Here is a 10,967-nt window from a genome sequence, read left to right on the forward strand (position 1 = left end):
CCTGCCACTGTTAAAATAATAATTCACAAAATGTAACACAGAAACCAGGACTAGAGCTACTGCTGATGTTTGAACTCGTAGATAGCAGTTGTATTTATACAGAAATTAGGTATCTATTTCAATATTAACCATGAAAAACAGATGCTTTTAGCCCAGAGTTTTTTTGGAGGGTTTCTGGCATTATACCCCCCCAAAAGCTCTATGCTTGCTTATAGATAAAAGGTTATTTTAAACTTTGCCCGACTAATTCAGCAACGTCTTGTTTGTCATTAGAACTGTGCAGAGAGAAAGAAGTACACGTGAGCCACTAAAGCAACTCATAAATATTTCTGTAGAGCTTTAGTTATTCACCAAAACAAGAAATAAGGAGTTATCTTCCATATTATATACAGGAATTAGCTCTGCTGGGGGGGAGGTTTTCTGCAGCAACATAAAACTTTCTCTTTGCCAAAACAATTGCAGGTATCAGGAACTGAAACAAATGCAGAATAAAGCCAACATTGAGCAGGTAGGTGACGTCATCCTTCAGAGACTCTTAAATTACTGATGTTAACGAACTGATCTGTGAACTTTATCTCCTTCGTTGGTTTAACACAGAGCACGAGGCTGAGTCATCACAAGCATGATGAAGGTGAGGACACAAAACACCTTAAAAAAAATAAAGATTTAGACACTTGCAGAACCTTAAAATAAGTTTCTTTGAATTTGCTTTTAGGGGCTGAAAAGGAAGTAACACAGAAACATGAAGGCACTCAGAATTCCACTTCAGGACCAGCATCAGAAGGGAAGACGACCAAAACATCTAAGCTGTGTGTTGTACTATAAAGGGATAGTATCTGGACTTTTTTTGTTTTATTTTTACAAATTATTAGTAACCTACGAGGTGCCAAAGTCAGACAGCTGTTTTGTTGTGAACAGAGAGGAGGGTCGGGTTTCCTTTGTAAATAATAAATTCTGAGCAGTTACTATGAACATGTTAAAAACTGATTTGTATCTGATACTAGGTTTATCTTTCCCCCTAAAAACTGGGTTAAAATGACTAATTGGTTGAATTAAAGCTACTAAACAGTTGAGTCTAAAAAAAATTCAAAATCTGGGTTATTAGATGACTACAACTTGGGCTGGTACTAACAGCTATAAACATCAGCTAGTTAGCGCCAACTAATGTTTTTGTAGGAACCTAAACTTACCGTCTAGGGCAACTAATGTCATTACCAAAGCCAACCAGATTAAACATCTTCCTACTTATTACATCTTGAAGCAGAGGTCGGTCTGATTCAGTCAGCTTCTGGCTTAAAATGACGGACTGTGAAGAACTGACATGGCTCATCTCCGACCCAACCTCTGGGTTAAACTTTTTGACCCAATATTTGGTCAAACCAACCCAACCTGTGACCCAACAACTGAGTTATCAAAACAACCCAGCAGATTAGAGTCCAACTGAAAACTCTGACAGTATTAGGCACAAAAGCATTAATTGTACTGACGTTTCAATGCAAAATCTAAACATGTAAAAGTGAATATTTAATGTGGTTAAATCACTTGAATGTCAGTATTTTTTTAATGTATAATGTTATTATGACAAAGGCTATTTTTGCCCGTACATAACTGTACATAAACTGGTTTGCAATTTGTAGGCTGAAATTTATAAAAAAAAAGAAAAGAAAAGAACAAAAAATAAAAAATAAATGAAGACACTTTCCAGTTTCTTTAACCACAAGTTTCATTCTATGAAATTTTTCAGCATTAATACTTAGTCAAAACAATCAATATCTTAAGCAGCAGTAAAAAAAAAAGAAAAAGTTTTCCCTTTTCTCTGCTCCAGTAATGTTCAAATGTTCCATATTGCACTCGTGTTTCCTTCCTCTTTCCCACTGACACACCTGGGAGCTACATGTGTTTGAGTCCATTTGGTCTTGCTGCGTTCCACGTCAGGTCCAGATGATGTGAGGACACAGGAGTGTAGTTTAATGTTCTTTAGAAACAAGACGGAGGGTTTGTGCGTTAAACTGAAAACAATCTCAGTCACTGTTGCTGCTGCTGTCGTCTCCCACCACCATGCTGCTGTACTTCTTCTGCTGCTGCTCCTTAAACGTGTCCTTCACCTTTGCCCTCTTCAGGCCTCCGTCCCTGCAGGGGCAGATGGAGAATTGGTGTCACTTTATTATGGTTTAAATTCAATTAAATGGAGTCATAAACATGCAATCACACTTTAATCTGTCGGGACGATACAAATCTCAAACTTATTTAGAGTAAAAAGAGAAATCGAGTCTGCAGATTATTCACAACACAACACAAAACTGAAGCCCTAATTTAGGCATATAAAAGTTTTCTTTATTCCACAAGAAGTGATGTAATTATACAAAGGAAATCAGTCAGAATTATAACCCGAGGTTCCTGTTTTGAATTTGATTGTGATTTTTTTTTTGTTTAATTTATTTAGAATGAGGCTCAGTCTGTTTCCACAAACACCCCTCAATCACACCACAGAGATTTAATGAACTTAAAGAGAAGAACATTTGAAGCTCACCACTGTAGATCCACCAGCCCTCCCTGGTGAGCTATGGCTGATTTCACTCTGTTGGCAAACTGGACAGCATCCTCCCCCTCCTGAGATTACAACATAAAGAACAAATTCAGTTCATGAATATGTGTTTATTACACCTGATGTGTGGAAATTATGCTCCTAATACAGCCACATCCTGTGGACCCACTTTTTAAAACCTAGATTTATGGAAAAAGTAAAGGTGAAAGCAAAATTTGAGGGGAAATTATTTTAATTAAACGTAATGCTTTCTGAAATAAAAATTGACTTTATGGGTGCAAACGTGGAGCAGTTGGACTTGGCTGTAACACAAACCTGTTGGTGCATGGCGGGCAGGTACCAGACGTTGCAGACGAGGGCCCAGCTGGTCATCATCCTCAGCAAGTAACTCACCATGCTGTACTTGGAACTGTTCCAGAAAGCATCTCCAAACTTCGGATCATACTAAACAAAAAGGTGGAAAACACGCAGGCAGTTAGCTGCAGAAACATGAAACTCAGCAGACTGAAAAAATATATCAGTGCAGAGGCAAAACTGGAATACCTTGATGGCTACAGGATATATTGTTCCTCCAATTTCAAAACTTCCCTTTTTAAACATCATGACAGACGTGTTGTTGACGCAGGTTCCTGCAGAAACCAGACATCAGACAGCCTGAGTGAGCTCCTCCCATTTTAACAAAATATCTACTTATTTGTCACAACTCAGTGGTCAGACTGCTCTCGGACATGAGCTGAAATACCAACCATCAAAGAGTCTTCGATGTTATAAACATCAAACACGCCGGGAAATAAGTAACATGGTCACACCTACCTTCAGGAAATATTAATATGGGAAGCTTTGTCTTGTCACTCACATGATCCTTCAGCCTGGAAACAAAACAAAAGGTAAGGCAAACCCCTTCCTCACACCAGTATATAAATAATGTAACTTTATTTTGTTATATTTGAGATGATACATGAACCGTCTGGAAAGAAGTAACACAATAAGATATTAGACATCCGAACTGCAAGCTTGAAAAAAAAAAAAGAAATCCTTTAGGTCATGTCTGGATAGAAAAACAAAAAGCTTCAAAAGTTTTTACAGCCAGAAAAATGCCAACATGTCTCAAACTCAAAACAGCCACTAAAAGACAAAATGGCAAAAGACACTGACTGAAAAAACGTGTTTCAGCGTCAGAACACAAACCTTTTGGTCACTAGATGGCGATCTTTCATCTCCGATCTCTCAAACCAGACATGAGGACAAGACCTCACCATGGCTCTCTGAAGCACCCCCATCAGACCTCCATGGACCTGACCCACCTGAGAATCGCACGTTGAGGAGACAAATGTTAAAACAGAATATCTTTAAAACACGTGCTGCCGCCCGTTTCTCTGCCTACCATGGCGTAACCCCCATCGTTGCACAGGATCACGACGTCGATTGGACTGGTGTGATTGGCAACGCAGATCCCTCCTTTTTTAGGTTTATTTTCTCTGTGATCACAACAAGAAAAGTGAAGTCACACTGCAAATCTAAATTTGATGTTTTCAGAGCAGCATTTAAGGAGAGGATACCTGTTGTGGTACTGAATGGCAGCAGAGAGTCCTCGAGCGCAGATCCTGTAGCATATGATATGGACCCACTCGCTGAGCCAGAACTTTATCCTAAAAATAAACATTTCAGTGGACACATTTAGTGAAATTTAAGAGGACGCCATTTAACCTGCGATGTTGTCTTTGGATGAGTTGTGGTCACCTCCAGTTTGGGAGAAATCCAACTGCAGTCGTTCCGATTACCAACCAGCTCAGGCCGATGCAGGCCAGAGTTATCCTGAAGAGAGAGGGAAACAGTAAACTTCATTTTAAGCAGCACGCTAGTAAAAAGAAACTTAAAAAAAAATAATTTGTAAGCCAAAAAGCTAAAAGAGCCTGGGTCTGAAGACAAAGGCTTGGAGGCAAGTTCAAAATGTAGCACCTAAATTAAAGTCATTAAAGCAGAGACATTCAGTCATGGTTAAAGGTTATGAAAACCTTTGAACATCAGGATATAATAAAAAAATATAATAACATGTTCTACATTTGCAAATTAAGTACACCCTGTACTTTAATAGCAATCAGAGCCAGAACTTAATTTTGCAGAAAGTAGACTCATTCAGGATTCATTTACCTAAGTGGAGCAAGGATGCAGTATCTCACAAAGATCCCGAGGCCGTAGACCAGCGTCAGCTTGAGACTTATGTACTGGAAATTGTTGTTGGTGCGAGTCAGTAAGTTCCAGGACACCAGCTCCTCTGAGGTGAACCTCTGGGTCACCTAAGTCCAAAATAGACATAAATTAAAAAGATAATAATCAGACCTGCATGACAGCTGCGCAAACAAATACAAACAAACCTCATCCTCTACAATGCTCTCGATTCCTCGTCGAATGAAATAAAAACAGTCGCTGAGTGTAAAGTCCCCGCCAACTGGGGGTTTGGGTCTGCTGCGTCTAAGTTCCCCCAACTCCTTCTCCATGGAGCCATTTTCTCTCAGGATGAGACCTGATGGATAAACACACAAACAAAAACAGTCAAAGTGGAATCCAGCCATCTGAGAGGAGTCGAGATCCTATATGCAATCTGGAAGTTGGACAATTTTATCTCCTTAGATCCTCCTGATAGGATAAGACTGGACGTTTGGAGTCAGCATAAAGACAAGAGTTCAATTCGTAACTTCCCACCAAACAGATCTGACAACATAGCTGGCAAAGTTCACAACCTAAAGTACCAAACTCTATACTCCATGCAAAGTCTAAACTTCTTAAACATTGTCTGCGATATCTCCTGCAGTTTTTATCCACATTTAAAAAAAAAAGCATAATAAACACACTTTGGACTTTGGAGGAGTTGAATTCTGCTGACATCTTTATGTGCTGCAGCAGAGAATGCAACACTGTGCGGCTCAGCGACAGATAAGGAGTTGAGTAACTTCTGAGATACTGTGGGCACAGTTCCCAGAGCAACTTCACCTTACAGCCTGTCGTAAATAACCCTAACAGTCTCTGTGTCGAGAAACTTCTTTTTTCAGAAGAACAGAATTTAAACCTGCTGTGTTAAAGAGATTTAGATTAGGAGGAATTTGGTTGCATGTAGAAAACTCCTGGCCTCACTGCAGCTGCTCTTTTAAAAGCTGAATATTGTTGCAACATGCTTGTCTGAACTTGCAATGCAACAGATGAGGAAATTCAGCATTGCGGCAAACATCAAATCCACCCACAAGTCGAACAATTAAAGATAAAAGTTCATCTCTTTATGTCCACTCACCATTAGATGGAGAATTATTGGCTGCCCGTTCTTCTGCATTTGCCTTCTGTATCTTCTGAGTGGCCCACTGAGGTGGAGGACACACAGCAGACATTCAGACATTCATGGAAACGCATGAGTGTGTGAGAATGACGAAGAAAAATGTACCTCAGAGTGGCCATACCTTTAAAGTCTTCATCAGGATGGTCATATAGGTCTCTGAGATGCCCAGTGAGAATCCAAACATGGCTGGGATCATGATGAGGCTGATAATCATGATCAGCCAGATCTTCATGGCCCAGAAGACCCCTGCCCAGAACTCCTCCATGTCCACCTTTTTCACCCCCTGAGGTTCAGCAGCCCTGTGGCTCAGGTGTAGTGTGGTCCTGGTTAAAGGAAAGGGAACAAACACGTTTTTATGCGACCTTTTCCACAAATATAATTACCTCAACAGCAGACAAACAGAAAATAAATCACCCATCCTGGAGTGTGGTTAATATTTAAAGGCAACAGAATGAGACTAAAGGTCACAAGGGTAAGAGCTGGGAAAATACAGCTAATTTAATTAAGTTTAAAGTCTCAAAAGGTCACTTCACATTCAGAGCCAAACACACAGATCAATATATATCACGTGTATTCCTGTTATATGACCCAATCTTTAAATAACCAAACAATAAAAGGGCTCTTCTGAGGTTAAACAACAACAAAACGGTTAATTCTCTAAAATTAGAACTGTTTTGTTCTTAAATCACACCGGTTCTACTTACGTGTCAAACTCAGTCCATGTCCTGTGTCTCTGTCTCTGTCAGAGAACTGTGCTCGCGCAGCGAACACGCCCATTTACTACTATAAACAAAGTTCACCGATCGGAGCCACCTGCGCCCCCAGGTGGTCAGACAGGTGAGGTGCAGCCAGGTGGATCAGTCTGTCTCAGTGTTTTAATAATTAATCTATCAGCATATTTCCAAAGGTTAAACTCAGGGTTCTGTAACTTTTACAATCAAAACAGCCATTTCTGCCTTTTATCTTCACAAATAAAATTTGCTGAAAGTCATAAAACATGCTTGAATCTTAAAATAAAAATACTATACAATGGAATTTCTTCTGTATTAAATTGTTTAAGTTAATTTATTTTTTTAAACTTTATGACACAGGAAAGACCAGACCTTTTTTGTATATTGCCTTTGATAAAATTTAAACCCTGAACTATGTGAACCTTAGTGAGTCCTTTATTTGTAAAATAAATAAATAAATAAAAATAATATAAGCATCTTAATAAAAAAAAAAAACACAAGCAACTGTCATAATAAATTATTAGAGGGAACATAATAATTAGGTCAGATCGTTGGATGTTTAATTCTGTCTTTGTGAATTTCTTTTATTAAAGGAAGATATCATTATTTACTTCTCATTTTCGTTGTAATCAGAATGATTTGTCATATTTTTATGAAACACCTTATTTTAATAACTCACGATACAGTAATCTGAGATATGTGTGCAACGTACACTTTACATTTTTTACCTCTTTCAAATGTGTAAAAAAATGTTTAATTTTCTGTCAGATTTGAAAGAAAGGCTGGAAGTTAGATTTATGAAGTGGCTACCTACATGCACACAACAGCTTCATCCTATAGAGACGTATTACTTTTGAATCGGTTCAAGATTTTTTTAAAAGGGTAAGCCAGAAGGAAGCACAGATCTGCTCAATGCTGAGTCTTAAAACAGGAAGTGGATGCAAATCTGCATTTTAAAAGGGTGGATGAATAAAAGCAAATCTGGGCATGTCCATTTATTGTTTTTAAGATGACCCAAGACATTGAGGGGAAAAGAAATGCCAACTTTTTAATGCCTGTCTTGTTGATACAAGAAAGTTTTTCACCTGATACGCTGAATCATTATGCAGACAACATCTGCATAATGATTCAAAGAGTTCTGCGACCAAAAGTAAAAAGACTTAGGAAAAGTTTTTGTCAGAGCTAAGAAATACAAGTTTTTTCTGTCTGTACAAATACATGTTTGAGCCACTTTGTTTTTTCCTCACAATTTGCTGGATAGTGAAACAAAATCAAATTAAAGTGTATATTTATTTGCACTAAAAAGAATTGTTAAAAGGGGCTATATTTGTTTGTATTTTCCCCCGTTTTTTTAGAAAAAAATAGTTAAAGGTAAGTATATGTGCATCCAGTTTATCAATATTTGTATAATTTTGTTTTTAAATAAATAAGAACGTTCCATTGATTTAAGTAACTCTGTAATCTTGACCTTAATCTACCACAAAGCATCCATCCATCCATCCATCCAGCAGTGCTTATCTCCAGCTGTCTCTGTGTGAGAGTCGGGCTACACCCTGGACATAGACATAGAGACAAACAAAACAAACAACCATTCATGGTTCCACAAAGCCTATTAAATAAAATAAAACTCTTCAGACAGATTAATCTCCAGCATGACCCAGGGACTCCTTAATGAGGAATGTGGCAACAGTCTCCACGTGTTAAAGCCCCTCTCAGCCACCTAAAACTAACAAAAGGTCTTGATTAATTTCCAGGTTCTGACATCTCACAGTCTGTTGAACATTAGTGTAACAGGAGGACTTAAAGGGGCCAGTTTGGGTCATGTCTCCGGGAGGAAGAAAAGTGTGACTCATTCTGGGATTAGACATTTCTGGACTACAGTCAGGAAGAATTTTCAGGGGTTTTCTTCTGCAGCAAAAAAGTTTGACTGTAAAGCAGATCTTAAACATTTAGCCTCTTACCCCAAAATACACAACTCTAATAAATAAGATTCACAAATAACAAAAGCAGTGTTGACTATTTTAACTCTGATATATTGGAGTGCAGTTTTGCACCAGGTATATTTTCCAGATGTTTAATAAAAAACACTATTTTTGCTTTAATACTGAGGGTGTGTTCCTTCCAGTAAAGCAGTTAGCTTTTAAATCTAAAAATAGCTGCTTTTCATTCAACATGTCTTTCTACAGAAGGCTTATTATTTATGCTGCATGTTGGTTTCAGTGGTTCCTGTTAGAGGAACTCCCTGTTTGCCCCATTAGTGTTGTTTTTATTGGTTCCTCTTCCAGAGCCGGCTGAGGTTGGGGTCAGCTGATATCAGCTCAGAGATAAACTTTGTGTGAACTTCCCCCGTTTTTATTCAGAGCCTACATTTCCCCAAATTATCCTCTCTCTGATCCATGAAGCTTTTCTGCCAGATAACACTTCCCCAAAGCAGAAATTTAATGTGCAGCCACTCATTTTCTTGCACATACCTTACCATAACCTGTTGAAATCCTTTTTGACTCACAGTTATGTCCTTTCCAGGATTAAAACAACACTAAAGAAGATAAGTCTGTGGTAGGTCCATAACCATATACAAACTTCTTTTGTTCTTGGGTTAAATAAATAAATTGACAGACATTGTTGCCATCAGGCTGCCGATTTATGGGCTCACTGTATTGTCTGCTTGCATGTTTCCCATGGACTGAGACAATGCAGGAGGGATGTAGTCATGTCTTGGTGGCTTTTCAGGCATAAATCACACACAAAAAACTGACTCTTAATGTGCACCAAAAGGGATTAAAGCCTCACTTCAGAAAAGCCTTTAAACCTAAACTCAGCAGAGGCTGAAAGTACAGCTTGAAGGCATTTGTCCTTATTTCTTTGAAGCGAGAATATCACTGCAGAAATCCTGCTGATTGACAACACATGAAGAAAAAGCACAAAGTAAAAGAATTTTCCATAGATGTAACTGTTGAAAACCTATTTGTAATGAACAAATGTTTGCCCTCTAATCTCTAATAAAACCAAAGAATGGATGAGTTTGCACAGGATGTGTTTTGTTTGACTTTTAGATTTTCGTTTCTGCAGATGAAGAAGAAAACAAAAAGTAAGTGATGTTATTTTAGAGATGAGTTTACTTCACTTTTTGAAAATCTGTAGCTTTTGGTATGCATTTGCAGAAACCCTAAAGCAATAATGAAAAAAAAAACATAGCACAAAGAGGTATATGAATGCAGTGAACAGCTGAAATGAGTGCAAGATAAACTGATAACAAAAATGCATAAATTTAAAGATGATGCATCAGAAAATATTTGCTTTTTTTATTATTTCATGCAGTTTTTGAGGCTGCAAATAAGTGCATGTAAGTTCTGAAAGCAAACACCACAGAATTAGTCTTAAAAATAAAAAGCTGAGGATGATACAGGATGACTACAACAAGTTAAGGTTCCTAAAACCACCTTTAAATCAACTGCCTCCTGTGCAGAATTAAGGTTTTTAATATTTTAATAATAATATTTAATATTTTAACATTAATATCACTCTGCTTACATCAACAATCTGTGGGCAGACCTCACCTTTGAGGACCATCCATTAATTTGCTTAGAGAGCTTTATTACTATTGTTGTTATATAAATCTACATATTAATATATAAATAGCATACATGCTATATTATAGATGGATGCTAGGATGCTATAGTATGCCCTGAAACTATAAATGATGAGACAATAAATAATGCTTAAAAGTTTTAACAAGAAGTCTCTGGAAATAAGATCAGTTTTTACACAACAGCTTCCAACCCTCTGCAATCACACAATTAAGCCCCCTGCCCCCTTCCAACACACACACACACACAGACACCAAACCACACTACAGTGCCTTATAGAGCAGCTGGCACAGACTGCTTCCCTCTGCATGTGTACAACAATAATCTTGTGTAATTCCACATACTTGTGCAACATCTTCATTCAATACTTCACTGCAATATTCATGCATTTTATTATGTGTAACTCCATATAGAGTAGGCTATATTTTACTCATCATATAGCACTTCTTCCATTTTGTGTGCTGGGTATGTTTAAACTTTAAACACTATATAGATCTCAGTTCCCTTCAAAGGCTTTTAAGTAGTCCTCTGCTTATATTAGCTTTAACAACTCAGTTTCAGTTTAATCAACAAATTCATTCATTCACACATTTAGGTTTAATTTAAATCTTTCCAAACGACATCTCATTGTAACTTTTTCTGTCTGTCTATATCTATAAATGCTTTTTTTTTTAAATCTTTTTTTCTTAGAGTTGAATCCGTAATGATCCCTCTCATTCCTCGGGTTAATGATGCCGCTGCTTCGGGAGGAGACATGTTCGGACAGGGGACGGTGG

General features: G+C 37.8%; 1 protein-coding gene across 1 annotated transcript; it reads right to left on the reverse strand.

The window, feature by feature from the left end:
* Positions 1–1,542: 1,542 nt before the first annotated feature.
* Positions 1,543–6,699, reverse strand: agpat9l (1-acylglycerol-3-phosphate O-acyltransferase 9, like). The gene is made up of 14 exons (XM_017412243.3): positions 6,578–6,699; positions 5,995–6,196; positions 5,832–5,898; positions 4,921–5,069; positions 4,697–4,842; positions 4,286–4,360; positions 4,105–4,194; positions 3,930–4,023; positions 3,734–3,849; positions 3,359–3,414; positions 3,089–3,174; positions 2,861–2,989; positions 2,531–2,610; positions 1,543–2,130 (listed from the first exon to the last, which is right to left on the reverse strand). Exons 2-14 carry the CDS (start codon positions 6,136–6,138, stop codon positions 2,022–2,024), a joined length of 1,341 nt encoding a protein of 446 aa, XP_017267732.1. The 5' UTR covers positions 6,139–6,196; positions 6,578–6,699; the 3' UTR covers positions 1,543–2,021.
* Between the last annotated feature and the right edge of the window lie 4,268 nt (positions 6,700–10,967).

The sequence above is a fragment of the Kryptolebias marmoratus genome, linkage group LG1, assembly GCF_001649575.2.
Source record: "Kryptolebias marmoratus isolate JLee-2015 linkage group LG1, ASM164957v2, whole genome shotgun sequence".
Taxonomy (NCBI): domain Eukaryota; kingdom Metazoa; phylum Chordata; class Actinopteri; order Cyprinodontiformes; family Rivulidae; genus Kryptolebias; species Kryptolebias marmoratus.

What these genes read in the sequence shown, in the direction of transcription:
- agpat9l (XM_017412243.3), bottom strand. Translation starts at nt 6,138, where the DNA reads ATGGAGGAGTTCTGGGCAGGGGTCTTCTGGGCCATGAAGATCTGGCTG. An exon ending in GCCATTCAGTACCACAACAG is followed by an intron (nt 4,024 to 4,104) that starts GTATCCTCTCCT and finishes TTGTGATCACAG; the next exon opens with AGAAAATAAACCTAAAAAAG. An exon ending in CGCCATCTAGTGACCAAAAG is followed by an intron (nt 3,415 to 3,733) that starts GTTTGTGTTCTG and finishes TTTTGTTTCCAG; the next exon opens with GCTGAAGGATCATGTGAGTG.